This window comes from Vipera ursinii (assembly GCF_947247035.1).
Source record: "Vipera ursinii genome assembly, chromosome: 1".
Classification (NCBI taxonomy): domain Eukaryota; kingdom Metazoa; phylum Chordata; class Lepidosauria; order Squamata; family Viperidae; genus Vipera; species Vipera ursinii.
In genome coordinates, this window is record NC_139512.1 from 132,550,575 (window position 1) to 132,572,762 (window position 22,188).

Sequence of the window (22,188 nt, forward strand, 5' to 3'; positions counted from 1 at the left end):
TGTTTACAGCAGACGACGATCTATCTTTTCAAATGTGGGGCCGCATTTTCGCTAATTTCCATCTTGAACAAGAAACAGAAGAGTAATACGGGAATAAGGGGCTGGCATTGCTTTAACAAATAATAACAATAATATCTGATTTCAGCCTTGGAGCATTCCTCCAATAATCAACATCACCCCCACCCTGCCAGCGAACCTTCTGCTCCAAAGAGCAACTTGAGCGACCTCTGTTTTCACGTTCCCCTTTCTTTTTAACAGAGTGGTACGGTCCGCGCTAGATCTGCGCGCTGGGTGCTGAGTGCGGTCCAAACCAAGGGAAGAAGAGGGGGGAGTAGTATTTTGCAGAAGAAGAAGAAGGAGTGCCACCCAAGCCTTTCCCACTTAAGTGGGCGAGTCTTTAGTCCAGCGCGAGCGGATGTGACAGAAGCGAAGGAAGCGGTGCAGCAGCAGCAGCAGCTGGAGAGAAGGCGCGGATATGGGTACCCTTAAGGGGCAGGAACATCAGCCTGCCCAGGAGGTAAAGGAAAGAGATGTGGGGTTGTTGGGATCTAGCTTTCCTTTCTGCCTCCTCACTTGTTTATGCGATTGGTTGCATGTATTTGGTTTCTTTCCTGAATGTCACTCGGGCGAGGAGAATCCACGGGAAGAGGAGGAACAATTCGAGAATGAGCCGTTTTCTTTCCAAAGGAAGGAAAAACCAGTTTCCTTCCGAGCTTTTTTTTTTTTTAATGACTGTTTCTCCACGGCCTGGAGACAATTGTCTGAAATGGTTACAGGATCTCCTGCCTAAGCAGGGCGCTGGACTAGAAGACCTCCAAGGTCCCTTCCAGCTGTATTCTGATTCTAATTCAATTCTGTACAGCTGAGGACACGGGAGTCTGTGGAGTGTTAACGTCTTAAGCATTAGGTCCTGTGTGAAGTGTTAGGTCCTCCTATTCGTCTTTAGGTTAGCCCAGGGCTAGGCAACCTCGGCTCTTTTATGACTCATGGACTTCAACTCCCAGAATTCCTGAGTCAGCTATGCTGACTGAGGAATTCTGGGAGTTGAAGTCCATGAGTCATTAAAAGAGCCGAGGTTGCCTACCCCTGGGTTAGCCCCAAGTTTCTTTTTCCCTTGAAACTGGATTGAGCCATTCTAATCAGTGAGCCTAAATCAGGACTTTCTTTCTTTCTTTCTTTCTTTCTTTCTTTCTTTCTTTCTTTCTTTCTTTCTTTCTTTCTTTCTTTCTTTCTTTCTTTCTTTCTTTCTTTCTTTCTCATGTATTTACTTACTAGCATCGCTATGCCTTTCAATTCCAGCCGACTGTATTATTGCAAAGGCCCCAAATTACTACAGCGCTGAAAATGCTTCCTAGATGCCAAAGTACAGTATTGACCGTGAGTGTGTGAATTGGGATTGCAACATTTTAAAAAGGCGGTTATCTTAGATATTCATCACTGCATTTTCTAATTTCAGGTTTCTTTGGGGCCTTATTAAAAAAATCATAGTTTTGTAGCTCATGTAGACCAGCGTTTCCCAACCTTAGGAACTTGAAGATGCGTGGACTTCAACTCCCAGAATTCCCCAGCCAGCTATGCTGGCTGGGGAATTCTGGGAGTTGAAGTCCACGCATCTTCAAGTTCCTAAGGTTGGGAAACGCTGATGTAAACCCACACTTGATAAGAGTTGAAATTTAGTTAGCTGAATGTTAGTATCCCTATGGCTCTTTGTACTGGAATTTGTGAGTTTTGGTGAGGTAGTTTTCAGCCACTGACCCATTCTCACAAACAAACTGGCTGTTGGTTCCAGGGGAATTTTTTGAAGCTGCCATTGGGCATTAGCCTGTCAGTGTGTAGAGACTGCAGTAGACCATGTTTTGGATCTCCACCGGTGAAACCTTTTTAGAATGGCTGATGAGATTTAGAGGTTTATTTTTATGGTGCGTTTACATATGCTCACAGTTTTAAACTTGGAGTTTGTTGTCTTCACCTACATTCCTGTGTTGTGAAATGTAATTGGGATTGGTACAAATGGCAGTCATTTTTATTGAATTGGCAGTATGTACCTTAGGCATAAAACAAATACGTACATTAAAAATGCTCCTTTTTCACAATTTTTATATTCCACATGTACTGTTAACCATAATTGAGGACTAGAAACTTGAATTGTATCATCTTTGAGATTGTAGTATACTTTAGGTTTTTCAAAGAGATCTAGATAAATCCACATAATTGTATACAGGGTTGTTTGGAGTCAGGTAGCATCAGATTGAATAAAATATATAAGCTATACTTAAGTACCTTTCCTCCATAAAGTATTTTGCAATAGAATAAAACCTCTCTCTTAAGCATTATTTGTGATGAAAAGACAATATATTAATTTAATAAAAACAATTATTTTCATCCAAAAAGCTCTGACAGTAGTAATATTAAAATAGTCACATAAAAGTAATAATTTGGCAATATGGTAGCAATATTTAAGTATAACTTTATACACCCAGGGATGTCTCACATTTTATAATCATTGCTGAGGCAAATACAGACAGGACTGTTCTTTGAAATGAAGGCCTAATCTTGGACACTTCTTTGTACAGAACTGAACAGAATAACAGAATTGGAAGGTAACTTGGAGGTCTTCTATAGGAAACCATTGTATCATATACCATTGAAGACAAATGGTTGTCCAATGTCTTAAAAACTTCCAGTGTTGGAGCATTCACAATTTCTGGAGGCAACTGGTTATGGTAATATTGATTTGTATCATGAGATAATCTGTAGAACATACATTATGGTATAAATATAAAGTGCAATTGGAATTTTTTTTATTTACTGATTGTTTTGATATTTGCATTATCCCACTCTATCATGATAATTTATATTAATAAAGGTAAAGGTTCCCCCGCACATGCATGCTAGTCGTTTCAAATTCTAGGGGCCGGTGCTCATCTCCGTTTCAAAGCCGAAGAGCCAGCACTTGTCCGAGGACGTCTCCGTGGTCATGTGGCCGGCATGACTAGACGCCAAAGGTGCACGGAACGCTGTTACCTTCCCACCGTAGTGGTCCCTATTTTTCTACTTGCATTTTTACATGCTTTCGAACTGCTAGGTTGGCAGAAGCTGGGACGAGTAACAGGCGCTCACTCTGTTACACGGCACTCAGGATTCGACCCGCCAAACTGCCGACCTTCAGATCAACAAGCTCAGCATCCTAACCCACTGAGCCACCGCGTCCCTACAATTTATATTAATATAGACCTCTAATTTTCTTTTTAGGTTGAAACTCGAGAGGATGAAGAACAAAATATCAAATTAAGTGAAATTTTAGAGCTCTTGGTTGCAGCTGGATACTTCAGGGCAAGAATTAAAGGCCTGTCTCCTTTTGATAAGGTAAAACTATATTCATATGTCATTATACAATACTATGTGCAGGCTGAATGCTCTAATCAAATTAAATAGTTTTTCATCATTTTGCTGTTTTTAACCAATCACTACATGTTTTAAGTGAAGTACAGATTAAAAAATAACTGTTTTGTTTTCTTAATTCTCTTAAATTTCCTAGTAAAAGGAATTAAATATGGCTTATTATAATATGAGTTGCAAGGAAACATCTTGCATTTAATAATAAATTGCTACTAAGTTAAAAATTTCATTACTAAGTTAAAGTGAATTACAGTTTATTATTTAGATTTTTCACTCCAGACAATTAAATGAATATGTTTATCTCGTGTTTAGGTGGTTGGTGGCATGACTTGGTGTATCACAACGTGCAACTTTGACATTGATGTTGATTTATTATTTCAGGAAAACTCAACAATTGGTCAAAAAATGTAAGTTGGTAGGGAAACTCTTGGAAACTAGTTTCTAGGCTTCCATGATGCTTTCAGCACAAATTTTGTTTATCTAGGGAAGTTGTGCAAGAATTTCCAATTATCTTTAATTGTTTCATAGTAGCTATAAAAATAAGATAAACACTTTGTTCTATGCACTATTCTCAAATCATATTTTAGGTAATGCCAAAATCACCACACTTTAAAGCTGTTTTCGTTGATCCATAGAAATGGGAATGGGGTACTATTGTACTCTGTTATGAGGGAGCACTTTATGGGAAAAACTCGTCTGTCTACTGTAAGATAAAAGTAAAGGTTCCCCTGCACATGCGTGCATCTAACTAGAACGCTGCTATTTTTTGCCTCTGCTCACTCATTTGATCCATGGGTAGATATAAGGTAAAGGTAAAGGTTCCCCCGCACATGCGTGTTAGTCGATTCCGGCTCTAGGGGCCGGTGCTCATCTCCGTTTCAAAGCCGAAGAGCCAGTGCTTGTCTGAAGACGTCTCCGTGGTCATGTGGCCGGCATGACTAGATGCCAAAGGCGCACGGAACGCTGTTACCTTCCCACCGTAGTGGTCCCTATTTTTCTACTTGCATTTTTACGTGCTTTCGAACTGCTAGGTTGGCAGAAGCTGGGACGAGTAACAGGTGCTCACTCTGTTACACGGCACTCGGGATTCGACCTGCCAAACTGCCGACCTTCTGATCAACAAGCTCAGCGTCCTAACCCACTGAGCCACCGCGTCCCTGTCTGTCTACTGTATCTGTATCTATATATTTTCTTAGGAAGGGACAACTTAAAGGTAACATATTATGATAATTTTAAATATTTAAGTTTGTCTCAAAAGATTTTCCCCCAAAGATCAGACACACTATATTAGGTGAGATTTCTGAACAAATTTGTGGGATGCGTTGTTTACTAGCAGTTTAGTTTTATCCACCAGGGGGCTCTTTTAGGATGTTGGTTTGTGTGTGTGTGTGTGTGTATACATATATACATAAACATATACATGTACATATACATATACATATACATATACATATACATATACATATACATATACATATACATATATATATATATATATATATATATATATATATATATATATATATATATGCCTTGAGTGTTTTTTTTTATGCACCCTTTTGGTCCAAATATACATACATACACATTTCTAAATTGTCTCATATTTGCCTTTGTCCAGTGCCTTAACAGAGAAGATTGTATCAGTTTTACCTAGAATGAAATGCCCTCACCGCTTGGAGCCACATCAAATACAGGGATTGGATTTCATCCACATTTTTCCTGTTGTGCAGGTACATGCCTCTTGATATATAAGGATGGTGCGCCTGGGAAAATAGCTCTGCTGATTAAAAGAAAGAGGTTCATTTTCTCATTATCTTTTTGATAGATGTAACATATCCAGATCTTCTTTTCCCTTCCCACAACATTTTGTTTCTTTTTCTTTGTTGCTCTTAGTGGCTTGTAAAACGTGCGATAGAAACCCGGGAAGAAATGGGAGATTACATCAGGTCATATTCCATATCTCAGTTTCAAAAGATACACAGTTTACCAGAGGTAAAAATTTGATTCTTATCTTCTGTGATTTGAGAACTGGCAACAAGAGTGATTCTCTTCATCATCGTTAAATTGTACAAGATTGAAGCAATCTTGGTAGGGGAGGGGGAGGGGGGATTGTTAAAGATAAAATGTATAAAATGTAAAATGTATTTTAAAACTTTTCAGTAAAAAAAAAGATTGAAGCAATTTGCACAGCTGTTTCAGCTCATAGAGTTTTAGGACAGAAACTGATGTATCAAATGTCAGGAGCTGATACTGGAGCAAAATAAATGTCAGCAGTCCTTCTTTAATGTTAGATATCCAGTTGTATTGTTATCCATTTGGGAGCATTTCTAAAATCATCTGGAGAATTGTTAACAGCATTTTAAAGCAATGTGCTTGTCCAGCACTAATTGACAGATAACTATTTTTATTACAAGATTAATTTCTGTAGTGTCATTGGGATGTTTAATGTCCCATATTTATGAGATTTCAGTTCTGTACAGTAGGGGTTGTTTTTAAAGGAAGATCTCTTGTTCAGTTTTTCTCTGTTAAAAAAAAAACAGAATATGTTCCAGTTATTTGTCTCCAATTCATTTATGGAAGGAAAATCTAATTGTAAGCTTTTTATGATTAAAAAAAGGGTGTGCAAAATATTTTGAATTTGAATTGTTCTGTATTTGAAACATCAGGCTTCTGATTTGAAACAGTTACAGTATATAAAAGATTTTGAAACCTTTGTTTTCTATTCAAAGCATACCATCTTAATAGTTTAATTTTAGGAGGCATTTTATCTCAAAATACTGTTTCATAGCCCAAACACATTTTTGAGATAATCAAAGCAGACCATTTTGATTCTGAAACAGCTAAACCAAAAACAGTACACTTTTTAAAACCTGAAATAATAAAAATACATTTAGAATAGACACATTTATTATAGACATATTTAGAATAGTTCGAATTCAAAAGTCAAAAGTTGCACATTGTCATTAAAAATTACTAGTTTTCAATATTCCCATCTTCTGCTGTAACAACATGCTTTAGATTTAAAACCTTTGTTTTTAAGAACTATCATTAAGAGTCTGAGATATAATTAAAACATTTAATCCCAGAAGAGGTATATATTCTTGTGTTAGCTGGCTCTGATTTGTAAGCTGGTAAGCATCTTTTTCTGTCTCCTGTGTGATAACAAATATCAAAGCCTTCGCTTTTGATTAGACAGCTATATTTTCTAAAATTATAGTACAGTATATTATATAGTATTAGGATGTAAGCATAAATGGTATTGTATCTTTGGCTATTTTGAAGTAAGCCCTAATGAGTTTAATGACCCAGATAAATACTTCTGCAATTGTATTCTCAGTGTGAAAGTATCAAAATGACATAACTTCAATTTTTTGTGTATTTGAGTGTCACAATTATTTATACAGCAAGGTTCCAAACTTTGCTATCCCTATAGAAACCAAAAGTGTGTTGCTATTGTTTAAATGTATCTCAATTGCCTTGCAGGATGATGAATTCATGCAACGAAAAGAAAAAGCTATAAAAACTGTTAATGAGATCAGTGTAAGTGTAAAATACAATGCACTTGTAATTCAAAGATTTTTCAAAATGAAATATTTGATTTAAATGTGCCATCTTTTTTTGTTTTATTTTATCTTCTTCTTTTTCAAATAGGCCCCATATATAAAATATTTGCTTTTTTTTTAGTTAGGAAACCTTTTCAGATGAATTATAACTACAGTAATAATACCCATTGTATTTCTTATTAATTTTATGTTCTGCTACAAATTGATTCATCTGCCATGCAACGAATATAATGATAAAAAGTTTCCATGTCATTAGCATTACAGTGGACTTGCCTGGATTTGTGTATTTTTTTTTTAATTTTTATTTTTTAATTCCATTTATATCCCACCCTTCTCCGAAGACTCAGGGCGGCTTACAAGCTTAGCAGTAGCCTTCATTCTATGTATATGCCTGCTTATTAGGGCTTTCACACACACCCCCAAGCGGCATTATTACAAAGTCAGCTTAATTGCCCCCAACAATCTGGGTCCTCATTTTACCTACCTCGGAAGGATGGAAGGCTGAGTCAACCTTGAGCCTGGTGGGATGCGAACCTGCATTAATTGCAGGCAGCTGGTGTTACTTAAGGAGGCATTAGCCCACTGTTCCATCAAGGCTCTTTTTAATCATATGGTTTGTTGTGGTTTAGCATGACACAGGATCGGATGCAAGATTCCTAGCAGAAAACCAGCCAGCTTCAGCTGTGATTATCCGTGTATTTTATAGCATATGGCTGTTAAATTTATATTGCAAATTTATTTCTCTTCTTTATAGTGAGAGTACTTGGAGACAGTAAGAATGAAAGAGTTCTTTTTTATTTTTCAAATAGCACTACTAGGTTAAGGCTGGATTAATTTTGTATGGCATATAGAATTGTGGTATATTGAAATCCCAGTGTATGTTTTGAATATTAGCAATACATTTAGATTTTTTTTGTCCTTGTAGGAAATGTGCCAGTTTCAGATATCACATAAAAATAAATATAAAGATGCATAATTTGCATAATTTTCATCCAAGATATTGTGGTTTAAAACAGATTTACCTACTTGTGTATCTGCCAGCATTGATCAAAACATCAGAGAGAGAGGGGGTAAAAAGCTCTTAACATGACTTTCTCTGGCAGAGTCAATGAAGGAGAAAAGCCAAGTTGTAGAAACACTGATAATATTTGTCACTGTAGCTAAGAGAAAATAAATTGCCTTTGTCAGGGTATAATATAAATAAAGGGTATAATATCATCAAATAGAATTCAGACATTGCAATTCTAAAATTGTTTTCCTTAGGCACTTTTGTTTGTTTTCTTTTTTTAAAAAAATAGCACTAAAAAGAATGGGCTGCAATGAAGGACATGTTTTGAGAATCCATTTAAATTTGCTTATTAACCTTTTTTTGCATGTTTCTATTCCTTCTTCCCTCATTCCCTGTGATTCTTATGATTGCCAATTATATAGGTCAATTATTTCAAACCAGTGATGATCTCTAATCATGTTTTTATGGCAGGCTTTTACCCAGTGAAAAAAACAATACCTAAAAGATACTGGAATCCTGAATAAATGTTTAATAAAAGTGGTCTGTATGGTCCAACCACCAGACTTTAAGCAGAATTTATGGAGAAATATGAAATTTACTTATGTAGTTAGAATGTTTCCCTTCTTAAAATAATTCAAATAATCAAACCAGCACACAAAAAATTATAGTACATTTGCCAGGAAAATGATATTTTTATTTATTTATTTATTTTTTATTACATTTATATCCCGCCCTTCTCCGAAGACTCAGGGCGGCTTACAAGCTTAGCAGTAGCCTTCATTCTATGTATATGCCTGCTTATCAGGGCTTTCACACACACACCAAGCGGCATTATAACGTTCATGTAGTCTATAGAAATTTACCTCAATTCAAGGAAGACTTTAATTAGTTTTCTTGACATTTCTATTTGATTTAGCAAGGCCATATAGATAGAGGAGGTAAAGTGAAGTTTGCTTTATGTATAAAAATGTCACATATAAAGCCTGTTCTTGTTATAACTATGATTGTCAAAAATAATTAGAACTATCTTGTCTATTTCCTACAAATAGAAATTATTTAAGATGGTCACTACTATCTGAATCTAAGTGGATTATTCACAGGGTCACACATTGATCATTCTTTGTTCAATTCACTTGTTTTACCTTAAATTTAAGTACATTGCTTTGTTTTATATCTTTTAATTGCTTATTATAGATGAAATGCATGCTTTTCATTTTCCCATCTTAATTATACTAAAATGATTCTTATATAGCTAGTTAAAGCAGCCATAATTAAATCTCTGGTAATTAAGCATAATTATTCAAGATTAGAATTAATGATCAATTATCTTCAGTGATTCAAAATTAAATCTTATTTAAGTATGCAAGGTATTTCTTTTTTAAAGGACTGGCATTTCTCTTTTATTATTTTCAAGAATATTACAGATTTTAAAGTTGGCAAGTTTGCAGCTGTGTGTGTATGTCTTTATTGTTTTTAAGTTTGCATCTCTTTGTTTTTTTTTAAAAAAACAAACACTGGACAGTCTGTTCAAAAGATGGCATAACCAAACAATTTGAGTGATCAGAAATTCACTGACACTAGCCAGTTGTATAATACTGAAAAATTATTCAGCCAGTTTTAAAACCTGTTTCTATGTATATAATGATTGAGGAATCTCCTCAAAATCTGTTCAGCAATTTTGGGAATTAGCTATAATGAACCATAAAAAAGAAACCGTGTTTTCAGTGATGAAGAGTTGTTTCATGAAACTAAGTTTCTCCCCTCCTGCCCAGGCTGAGATTTCAAGGCTGAGGAAGGATTTTCCTTCCTTTCTGTCCACTTGAGAAGAAATGCTTCGTTGGGCTGGAGAAAATCTTCAGGATCATAGCTCTTTTCTTGCCACCCAGTGGAAGATTTTCTCTCTCCTCCATCTACTGAAGTAGGAGAGGTATCCACTGAGTCCAACAAAGAATTTCATCTTGGTAGATAGAGGGGAGGGGATATAACAGCAGCAGCAGCAGTAGCAACAACAACAACAACCAACATCATCATCATCATCATCATCATCATCTAGTTGGAAGGGACTTTGGAGGATTTCTAGTCCAACCCCCTGCTCAGGCAGGAAACCCTATACCATTTCAGACAAATGGTTGTCCATCACTGGGTTGCAGGAACGGAGCTAAAATCTTCATTTTAAATCTGTTCCGGCAACCCAGTAAAGGATTTTCCCTCAGTGGATCCTGAAGATCTCAGCTCTGTTTCTGCAGTCCAATAAAGGATTCCCGTTCCCCCCCCCTGCCCCAAACTAACCTAGTCTCTTCTCTCTCTCTCTCTCTCTCTCTCTCTCTCTCTCTCTCTCACACACACACACACACACACACACGCACACATGTGAAAACAAAGATGCTTATGAAGATGACTATTATGAAGAAGTACCGCAAATGATATTAGTATTGTAAATTACTTACATTTAGCTCTGCAGGTAGTCCTTGACTTACGACCACAATTCTGCCCAGAATTTATGTTGCTAAGTGAGAAATTTCTTAAGTGAGTTTTGTCCCATTTTACGACCTTTCTTGTCACATTTGTTAAGTGAATCACTGCGGTACTTAAGTTAGTAACATGGTGTTAAGTGAATTTGTTTTCCCCACTGCCTTTGTGGCTCAGAAGACTTTAAAAGGTAATCACATGACCCTGGGACACGGCAACTGTCATGAATATGAGCTATAACATGTGATGGGTATTTATTGTATTCCAGGAGGTTTACAAGCCACGGAGGAAATACCAAAGACGAGTGGGAGCAGAGAAATTACTAGATGAGGAGTCCAAAGTTCATGCTACCCTTCTGGAATATGGCAGGTAAGTTAAAAGTGAGGTCCCTTAAGCTACTTTCCAGAAAAAATGATAGCTCCGTGGAAACTTACTAAGGATTTCTTTACAACAAAATCATTAAGACAGCTTGGTGTATGATGCTAATATCTTCACAGCAGTTGGATATTTTGAGGATCGGTTTACACGAGAGGATAGTGAGCCTACAACGCTTAGCTTGTACTTGGCATGAAATGTGTCCTCCTGAGATTTTATAAGCTGTTAGAACTGTTGCAGCGCAGTGGCAATTGTGTTGAGGTATATTGCTGTGAAATACTATTTGTGACCTTTCCAGGAAGCTTCCAACAAGCAAAATCAAATGGGGAAAACCGGATTCTGTCATAAAATTGGGTATGATTCATTTAACCTCATAGCTTAGTGACAGACGTTCTGGTCCCAACCTGAATACAGGTTGTCCTTGACCTGCGACCACAATCCAGCCCAAAATTTCTCTTGCTAAGTGAAACATTTGTTAAGTGAATGTTGCTCCATTTTATGACCTTTCTTGCCACAACTGTTAAATGAATCACTGTAGTTGTTCTGTTAGTAACACAGTTGTTAAGTGAATCTGGCTTCCCCATTGACTTTGCTTGTCAGAAGGTCACAAAAGGGGATTTCGGGACACTGCAGCTGTCATAAATATAAATCAGTTGCTAAGCATCTGAATTTTGATCATGTGACCATGGGGATATTGCAATAGTCATAAGTGAAAAACGATCATAAGTTACTTTTTTCAGTGCCATTTGTAACTTTGAACGGTTACTAAATGAACTTTTGTAAGTTGACTATCTAGATGTTCAGTATCTGTGAAGGCTAGCAGTAGATGCAGGTGATGAAAAGCTTAATATGAAGTCTGAGGTGAAAATATGTGTTAACTTGTATGTATAAAAACTCCTCAGTGATTCCAGCTTATATATTTCTATATGAAAGAAATATACATTTTTATTTATTTCTACGGACACCTGTTTTGCAAAAGGCGACTCCGGACATTACGTTGTTGCATTGGAACAATCAGCCAGAAAGTATATTTAATTCCTTTTCAGAAGGCCAGGAGAATGGGGCCTGTCTTGCCGCCTGGCGGGGGAGAATATTCCAAAGGGCAGGGGGCAATTTTAGTGTCGGATGTAATTTTTTTTTTACATTCTCATTGAGAAACATTTGCTAATTTTATCAATTATGACTTTTCCACTGCAGTCTTAGCTGTATTTTCAAATCTCCATCTCTTTTTGTTATTCCTCCTCTTAGTTTCACTGAGTGTTTCTTGTGAGTATTTTCCTTTGTGTGTTTTGTTCTAAACGAGTTTGAATTTTTCTCATTAATATTGCTGCACTTTTGTTATTCAGTAGAGGTATTTGATGAACATTCTTAGTGTTCAGGGTAAAACTTATTTCTTTTTGGAAGGTGGGAGCTGGGGAGAGGTATTACATGAAAATAAACTTATCGCCTATTAAATGGTGCATTCTCCCCAAACCAAAGCAGTCCGATTTCATTATTTAGCTGTCACAGTAATTTATAATTGATTTCATTATTTCTCATTATTTGCTCCATGCCAAAGTATGTATTCCAAACAAATCAAAATATACAGATATTCAGCTTTGTTCCAGATCCAGATTTGGTGTGATAGTGTTTATTCCCTTTATCTTGGCTTGTGTTTTCCTCAACATGAATAGTTAATAAAATATGACAGATTGGATTGCTAAGCCTAAATACCAGATACCAGTCTTTCCCCCACCACCCCCATAGTCACATGATTACACTTCGGGGACTCAGCCATATTTATGCCCATTTGCAGCATCCCAAAGTCACATGACCATGGTTTTTTTTGCTGAAAATGGCACTTGCGGTTTTTAGCAAAACTGCACCCATAGCAAACAATAGGTTCTTACTTACAACCATTGCTTTCACTTAACAACCAACACAAAGTCCCCAAAATCAGTTCAACCACATGACCAACCCGTTTTATGATCATTACGTCTTACGACCATAATAGGCAGGCTCCGTTATGGTCCTAATTCAAGGATTGCCTTAATCTTGTAATCTTAAACGATCTCTTAAACAACAAGGACTCTTAGTTATTTCCCATCCAGAGTTTCAGCCTTTTCCATGCAAAGGAGAGATGTCAGGGACTGGGCCTTTTGCATGCTGAGCCTATGTTCCATCTACAAGCTATAGTCTCTCTCTCCTCTTCTATGTTTTATAGCTTGGACAGTTCACTGGAGAAGGCACATGAAAAGAAAATGTACAACATTAGGTTGATTAAAAGAGTCTAGCTTTGCAGGGGAAGACTCCAATAAAAGACTATCTTGGAAGGAAGATAGTCTTTTATTGGATAGTCCAGCAACAAGCAGCACTAGAGTAGCAAAAATGTGAGCAGCTTTTCATTTATGTTCTTTTTAGTCATCAGGACTGTTTCCATTCATTCATTCATTCATTTATTATTTATTTATTTATTATTTATATTTATATTATTTATATTTTTATTTTTATTTATTTATTATTTGTTTATTTATTTAATCTGTTTGTTTGTTTAATCTGTTTGCCACCCATCTTACCCAGAGGCGACTTTGGCCGGTTTACAGTGTTGACTAAAACAATACAAAAACCTGTATATAATAAGAATAGAATACTATAACAATACAAATTATCTGCTATAACTAAAAGATGGGGAGGGAGGGAGTAGCATGGGTGGGGGAGGTGGTGTCTGTTATTAATCTATCACCTCCAGTGTGATGCTTCCCCATTGGATCCCCAGCTGTTACATTAGTGTAGGCACCCTTGGGGTTCAGGTGCCCTTCTCAGCATCCAAGATTGAATTGCTGAATTTTAATGCCAAAATTTTTGGAGTATGGCTTAGTTTTCTTTTTATTCAAATTAAGGTTGTGGAGGAGAGTTGGAGACCTCTGAAGGCAAATCTGTCCCTTCCCAAACCACTGATAACCACTGAAAAAATGACATAAGAATAATTAAAAAGTAGGAAATTCAGTTTGCTTATAGGAAGACTGTGTTAAAGTTCCCCCAGTCTGCCAGATATTTTAGTGAAGCCATGTCACTCAATCACCTTCTTTAGTCTTTGAGTTGTAATCCCTCATTGCTCATATATTTTACAGTATAGGGAATTGCCCCATTATTTTGGCTTTGTTGCTACACTGTTATAGTATTCTCCAGTGTTGGTGAAAGTTCACCGCTTTATTTTAAACTCCCAATTAACCCAGAACCTCCTGTCTGATTTTTGTGTGGAGAGTGCCTTATGCATGGGCAAAGTGACATCTTTTATCAAACTAAAATGAAGCTAGCAAAATCTTTTTGTTTTTCTCTGTTTATGTATTACAGGAGGTATGGGTTCAGCAAGCAAGGAAAAATTGAGAAGGTAAGTTTGTTTCTTCCTCGAAAAACACACCTTACACAGTCCTCAACTAGACTCTTGCAATGTGTCCTACCTGGGATTATCCAAAAAGAGCATTTGAAAGCGGCAACTTGATTTCATTATTTGCTCATGTAGCACCACTGCAAGGGCAGCACTAATGGTTAGTTAACCTCTGGTTGCAACTTAGGTGGTATTTGTCATTTCTGAATCCTTACGTGACAATAATAATAATAATAATAATAATAATAATAATAATAATAATAATAATAATAATAATAATAATAATAATAATGTTGGAAGGGACCTTGGAGGTCATCTAGTTCAACCCCCTGCTCATACAGGAAGCTCTATACCATTTCAGACAAATATGGATATCAGCAGGACTGCATTGTCCCAAAAGTGATCTCCCCTCCTAATAAGATCTAAGAAGGTGCAGTAGTTTTCATTCCAGATCCATCCTGCAGTCCCCGAAGATTGGCAATATTAGGGTACATTGAAGAGGGGAGGAAATTAGTGTGCTTGCAAGCCTTCCATCAGTATCCCAGCTTCCTCAGACTGGTAGAAGAATTCCAATTATTCCTCTCTCATAAGTGAGCAGAAGCCTCTCCACCCATAGAAATCCTGCTTGTTCTGGATTTTTGTAAAGGCAGATCTCAAATGATTGGAAGTAGAACCTATTTTACATTTTCCCATTTAGTTCAGGGATGCAAGGGGTATTAGGGAAGGCAGTTTTGTGTAGCTCTATTTTCTTAATTGTTCTAGACCAGAGGTCCCCAACCTTTTGAGCACCAGGGACCGGTTCCATGGAGAGAGGTTTTTTTATGGACCGGAGGGGGACGTGGTTTTGTGTGCTGCCTGCATCCTGCAGATGGGGCTTCACTTGTTTGTGCAAAATGGTTGCTAGCATGCCGTGGCCCGGTACTGGTCCATGGACTGGTGGTTGGGGACCCCTGTTCTAGACAACAGCTTAGGAATAACATGTAATGGAGGAAAGAAGAGGCTGAGTTCAAACATCCTACAAAGCCACAACATTGTGTGCTGGCTTTATTTTTTTCTTGGTGCACTATGTGACGTCACCTATTATTGCTTGTTAACTATGAACTTGTGGGAGAAGAGCAAGGAGAAGTGGGAGTGGAATTAAATATGTTATCAGCTTAGAGTTATTATGTTTACCCAAGCAATCCAAGTCCAATCCCTCCTGAATTCTGTTGACCCTTATCTGGACTCTTTGTGCCTGACAGAATTATGCCTCTGAGTGTTCACACCCATCCAGCTGACTCGGTGAACCGTGAATTAACATCATGTGTGAACCAAATGGTGCTTGTTTGGATTCAGCATTATTTCTTAAATAAATTTAGGCTGTATGTTGATGGTTTCTTTTGTCTTGTGATTCCATCCATTTTTAATTTTAATCATACAAATATCCTTTGCTTTGTAATAGTCTGAAGACAAGAAAGTTGTACTGCCAGCTGGATTTGCATCATCAGGAAAAAATGATGCTTATACTGAGGATGACCTTCAAGCTGCTGAAGAGGTACCCATAATTGATATTTCTTGACTAAAATCCTTGGAGTCTTGTTTAGAAACTAACTTTCTGTTGTTGCCCCCTTCTCTCTCTCTTTTTTTAAAAATCAGCTTCGTATCAAAACATTGATGACTGAAATGGCTGCAATGGGAACAGAAGAGGTAAACTAGTTCTATATTTAGTGTCTTAAGAAAGAAGTTAATTATTTGCTTGTAGTGTTTGTTGTTTAATTGCATGTAGCAGTTTAAGAGGGAGACACAAGTGAAAATATTTATATAGCTATCCATTTTTCAGTCAATTCTGGGCAGCTCCCAATCAAAAAGTAAAAGACGTGCAATATAAAGTCATATTAAAATGATAAAGCTCAACCGATTAAAAATGTTGGAAACAACAAAAACCTGGCACCAAATCTGTTCTAATGTGCTTCTCCTACTACTTGAGGGAAAAGCCGAATCTTCAAAACCTTATGGAAGGCTAAAAGGGTGGAAACCTGCCAGTCTTAAGAGGGCCTTTCCTTAAGAAAGTAACCAAATACAGGTACTCCTTGATTTACAGCAATTCATTTAGTGAACATTTGAAGTTACAAAGGCGATGAAAAAAGTGACACGACCATTTTTCATACTTAGGACCGTTGCAGCATCCCCATGGTCACATGATCAAAATTCAGAGGCATGGCAACTGATTCATATTTATGATGGTTGCAGTGTCCCGGGGTCACGTGACCACCTTCCGCAACCTGACAAGCGAAGTCGAGAGGGAAGCCAGATTCACTTAACAATGGTGTCACTGACTTAATAACTGCAGTGATTCACTTAACTGTGGCAAGAAAGGTCGTTAAATGGGGCAAAGCTTCCTTAATAAATATTTCCTGCTTAGCAACATAAATTTTGGGCTCAGTTGTGGTGGTACGTTGAGGACTACCTGCACACAGTTATGAATTGGAGAGAGAGTCACTGCCAACATGAGAAGCTTGCACCCAAACAGATATGATTCAGAAAGGAAAAAGAGGAATGGGAAGGGAAAATGCTAAAACCAAACAAAGAAACTGGGGCATCGGTGAAAACAATTAAACAATTTTCATTGTATCCCTGATCTTCATGGAGATAAATGTGTTTGTATGCCTTAAACCAACTTGAGCTATGCTTTCAGGGCAGATTGACCGCAGGCACCGTAGGCCAGATAGTTGGACTTCAGTCTGATGAGATCAAGCAAATTGTATCGGAATATGCTGAAAAGGTAGGTTATGCTCATTTTTAAACAAACTTTGATCTAAGGCTGTTTTGTTTTCAACTCCCTATATGGCAACTTTTTAAAAACAAACTTCTACCCATTAGAATAATAATGATGGGGTGAGCCAAGGCTAATAAGAGTGTGTTCTTGATTCTCTGTTGGGTCCAGATCATATCATTTGCAGAAATAAATATTTGTTTATATTCACAGGAAGAGGAATGGGAAGGTACATTTATGGTTTCATCCTTCACCCTGAAGCTCAAAGTGTGATCTGTCCTCTTCTATAAAATTAGGGAAGGAGACTTCCCAGTCGGGAACTGACATAATTGTCTATTTATGTTATAAGTTGGTAAAATTGAAATACTTCACATACTAGAAAAATAATTCATCTTGTTGAAAATCCTAGGAGCCAGATTAGATTAAGATTATTTGAAATTAAAGTTTGGCTAGAACGGCAGCTTTCCACTAAAGAAATGGTACAATGGAGAAATATAATCTATAATGTGAGAAACAGATACGGGTAACACTTGTTACTTATGTGGGTTGACAAAATGGTAGCCAAGATTTTGGAAAAACAAAACATGCTTTTCCATATTCAAAAGCTGCCATTTTTCACAGGCATAAAATAACAAGAACAAAAAAGGCTGTAGGAAGGAGAGCACTTAGAAAGGAGGCATCATTAGCATTTTGAGCTGCTGCCCAGTTGTCTCTCCCTAAAGGCCATATTGGGGAAATTTTATCTTTTTTTCCTGGTCTTTGGCTAGCTGTGGCCTATTTTCAAAGTCAGTGTTTCTTTTGCTGGCTTCTTCCCCATTTGATCCCGTTGAATTTTGTTTTCAGAAAATTGTATCACCAATACAAAAACAATTACATAATTTATTGCCAACATTTTGTTAGGTTGGAAATAATACAGAATGAAGCAGTAATACCAAAAGTCATGTATTAAAATTCTAAAGAAATTGGACCATATTCCTTGGTCCCGATTCCTATCCATGCTCACTTTCTTGTTTTCTGTAGGAATGAAGTCCTAAGGAAGAGTACATATATTTATAGCTCAACCTTTCTGCAGATATCCTGAGAAACAAGACTTGATCAACATAAGGATTGTAGTTACTATTATTAAATAATGCAACGCATGTTGATTAGGAAGGTGACAATATACATCTGCCATTTTATAGAGACCCATATGTAAACTGCAGCCAGAAAACTCTACTTGAGAATTTAGCAAAACCTTAAGTGACAACTTGTTTCTCTGTTGTTGTTGTTTTTTACACACTCACCCCTCCTCATCCCATCCCACCCCACACCCAGCAATCAGAACTTTCTTCAGAAGAACGCCCAGAGAGACTTGGAGTTGCCCAGCAGCATAAAAGGAAGATGGCCTCCTTAAACAAACAGATTTTACAGAAAACAAAACAGTTGGATGAGGTATGTTTTCACAAGGCTCTTCCTTATCTTTCACAAATCATTCACATGCACACTAAAAACTTCACTTATCAAATTTGTGATCAGTTAATTTCCTTTTGCTATTTTTTCTTCTCTGATAATAGTTGAAGGCTAAATGTGCTGATCTACAGTCAGGATGTGTTGAGGCTAAAAAGACACTAAATGAGGTAAACTTTTTTCTCTTCATCTCTTCTTCCTGCTCGTTTTTTTTCAGACCTGCCCTAGGAATTGCAGAAAATGAATGGAGCCATTTAAAATTGTGTGCATGTGCATCAGCAAATCAAAGGAGTAAGATGCACTTGCAGCAGTATAGGTTTGATGTAGTTTGATGTAGGATGTCTTAGTAGTACATCTGATCAGTGCTGTATCTAAGCTAGTGGAGGAACTGCATCAGATGTTCAAAGCATTCATTTACCACTGGAAATGTTGAATGGATTAGTGAAACCAGCATATTTCACTTCATTCTTAGATTTCTAGAGAAATAAGTGTTATGTCTGCTTCCTCTTTCCTGCTTTCTAAATTTCAGGAAAATCAAAGAATGTAGCAATTGTCAAACAAGAAGAATCATGTTGAATGTATAATATGTTTAGTCATGAGATCTGCTACCACTGTTTGTTTGGGAAAAAACAACTATGCTTTTAGAAATCATGCTAGTTACACCGTGAAAAGGTTGCCAGATGTTGCCAAGAGTTCTTAACAGAGACAGATAAAAATCTTAGAGGGTGTTTCTTGCTGATTAAGCATCTTTTGATCCACAAAATGTTTACACCATCTGTTATAAATTCTGATTTCATAGGTTAAATCGTATAGTGAAAAATTAGAAAAGGAATTGGCAGCTTTGGAAGTGGTGGAATCTCAAGCAGATGCAAAGTACGTGCTACATCTATTCCCATTCTGTTTTATTCCTTTCGTAGTGATGTACTTTATTGTTTAATTTTTTTCCCATAGCACAGCATTTGTGTCCGAAGCACCAAAACATACTTCTGGGTTGAAAGGATTAGCTGGTGACATCACCGTTGTCCGGGGGGAAATGCCCAGTTGGGGAGGCCCTTTCACGTCTCCAGCTGGAGCTGGAGCAAGGGATTGGAACTTAACTTCGCCCCATGGCAGCATTCGGGTTTCAGATGTGGGCTTGCTAATCTACCCAACATCCTAACCATGTGAGCCACCGTGCTCTTTATATTGTATAACAATTAATGAGTAAGATTTACTCATTTACCTGCTTTTGTTTTTAATTTTATGCAAAGCTAGAAAGGGTAGACACACAATAAAAATGCATATATTCTTACACGTGTTTATTTGGCTCAAAGTTTTGTTTTCACTATGTACACAAAGTACATGGCTTGGAATTGCAGTGGATAAGAGGCCAAGATGTTACATCCCAAAAACTATAGGCCTTGGTTCATAGCCTCTATTGCTGCAGTTGCCAAAAAAGCCAACACAGTGCTAGACTGCATTAACAGGGATAGACTCAAGATTACGTGAAGTGTTAATACCACTTTATAATGCCTTGGTAAGGCCACAATTGGAATACTGCATCCAGTTTTGGTCACCGTGATGTAAAAAAAGATGTTGAGACGCTAGAAAAAGAGTACAGAGAAGAGCAACAAAGATGATTAGAGGACTGGAGGTTAAAACATATAAAGTACGGTTGCTGGAATTGGGTATGTCTAGTTTAATGAAGAGAAAGACGAGGGGTGACATGATAGCAGTGTTCCAATATCTCAGGGGTTGGCACAAAGAAGAGGGAGCCAAGCTATTCTCCAAAGCACCTGAAGGCAGGACAAGAAGCAACGGATGGAAACTAACCAAAGAGAGAAGCAACCTAGAACTAAGGAGAAATTTTCTGACAGTGAGAACAATTAATCAGTGGAACAGCCTGCCTGTTAGAGCATACACACCAACACTGGAAGTTTTTAAGAAGAGACTGGACAACCATTTATCTGAAAAGGTATAGGGTTTCTTGCCTGAGCAGGGGGTTGGACTAGAAGATCTAACAAGGTCCCTTCCAACTCTGTTATTGTTGTTGTTACACTGAGTAGCAGATTTGAAAGGATTAGCAGTTTTAAATAACAGCAAAGATATGTGCAGCAAGCGTTGGCAAGAAAGAATCAGAAAGTTTGGCAGTGGCTGGATACAAAATACCTATGACTAATTTAAGGGGTTATTGCTTTAAACCACATGCTTGTTTTTCTCTCTGGAATTAAATGGGCTACAGTTTAATTCTAATTTACCGAGATTTAGGGCATTTGCTTTGCTCAAGCATAAATGAGTTTCAAAATTGTTTTTAAAGCTGGGCTCTTTATATGTATTTTTAAGAAGCAGAATTTGCAAATAACATTTGGTAATATTTAAGTGAACAGAAATTAATGTGATATGCATAAAAATGTAACATTGGTGAACTGATTTAGAGAAGCTACATATACACACACACACACACACACGGAGAGAGAGAGAGAGACAGAAACATATTGCCTATGTTGGAGTCCTTCCTATCCTTGGCGTGGGTTTTTATTTGTGTACTCATACATGTGTGTATACATACATGTTTGCCCTTGTTGGACCTCTTCCTATCCATAGCATGGTGATGCCAGGAAAGATGTGGCATCTTTGAACTATTACCATTCACCATGTTAACCCATGTATATTCTCTTTTCCTCTTTAAATTTGGAACATTGCACTCTCTTAATTAGCATAACCTTTTAAGGTAGGTGATACTCACTAGTGCAGGGGTCTTCAAACTCGGCCCTTTTATGACTCGTGGACTTCAACTCCCAGAATTCCTCAGCCAGGCACACTGGCTGAGGAATTCTGGGAGTTGAAGTCCACGAGTCATAAAAGGGCCGAGTTTGAAGACCCCTGCACTAGTGTTTTTATTATTGCCAGGAAGACTTACAGCACAATTTTAGGCTGTATTCCAGAGTTTACAGGTTGTTTTTAAAGCTCACTCTCTGTGTTCAGAGAGAAAGGTCTCTTAAAAAGGATGATCTGATTTCACTAATCTGTGGCTTCAGGAAGATCACAGCCATATTTTCTTGATCTCTTACGAGGAGAAAAAGGAAACTTGTTACAAGTGTGCCAAGAGAACACTTGGTGCACAATGGAAAAAGTGAAGAAAAGCAAAGCAAGAGCTTTTCCCAAGTCTAAACACAGGAAAAGGTGATTCCTATAACTCAGTTTCTCTCCACTGTAAAGATGCCTATATGGTGTTCAAACACTTGAATACGTATGGGTAGAACCGTAGCTTAGATATCTTGATTTTTGGTCAATGGTGATTTGAATGCAGAGATTTCCTAAAATGGTCAAACTACATCAAAACTAATTATGGACTAAAATGTTTTACAAATGTTCCTACTGAAACTTTTAATCCCTATTTTTACTGTATAATTTTTGAAAGAATACCATCAACACGATGTAAATGCATTTCAGTTTCACCTGCCTTAAACAGAATGTTAAGTATATTCCTTTTAGGAACTTCTGTCTGAATTTCTTTTATAAACACAGTAGGTTCAAACTGAAGTTCTTTTTTCTTTAAATAACTTTTTAGAAATATTTTATGTAGCATAAAATGTAACTAGTAACTTAGATGGTAGTTTTTCACAGTTATGTTTTATTAAGCCTATTCACCATCTTTCATTCTGTGGCATCAGCTAGCTCAGGGTTCTTCAAACTTGGCCCTTTTATGACTTGAGGACTTCAACTCCCAGAATTCCTCAGCCAGGATGCCTGGCTGAGGAATTCTGGGAGTTAAAGTCCATAAGTGAAAATGGCCAAGTTTGAAGACCCCTGAGCTAGATTTTTTCAG

General features: G+C 37.2%; 1 protein-coding gene across 2 annotated transcripts in view; it reads left to right on the forward strand.

The window, feature by feature from the left end:
* Positions 1-427: 427 nt before the first annotated feature.
* Positions 428-22,188, forward strand: part of CCDC93 (CCC complex scaffolding subunit CCDC93) — a 42,340-nt gene continuing 20,579 nt past the window's right edge. Inside the window, exons 1-14 of one of the 2 annotated variants that reach the window (XM_083367048.1) lie at positions 428-517; positions 3,253-3,366; positions 3,712-3,806; positions 5,018-5,129; positions 5,293-5,391; positions 6,883-6,939; positions 10,709-10,809; positions 14,149-14,185; positions 15,624-15,716; positions 15,818-15,868; positions 16,857-16,943; positions 18,249-18,365; positions 18,488-18,550; positions 19,180-19,253. In XM_083367048.1, coding sequence (XP_083223174.1) covers positions 476-517; positions 3,253-3,366; positions 3,712-3,806; positions 5,018-5,129; positions 5,293-5,391; positions 6,883-6,939; positions 10,709-10,809; positions 14,149-14,185; positions 15,624-15,716; positions 15,818-15,868; positions 16,857-16,943; positions 18,249-18,365; positions 18,488-18,550; positions 19,180-19,253 — 1,142 coding nt within the window. In that variant the 5' untranslated portion in view covers positions 428-475. The remainder of the gene's footprint in view (positions 518-3,252; positions 3,367-3,711; positions 3,807-5,017; positions 5,130-5,292; positions 5,392-6,882; positions 6,940-10,708; positions 10,810-14,148; positions 14,186-15,623; positions 15,717-15,817; positions 15,869-16,856; positions 16,944-18,248; positions 18,366-18,487; positions 18,551-19,179; positions 19,254-22,188) is intronic. The other variant, XM_083367049.1, reaches the window with a different exon arrangement.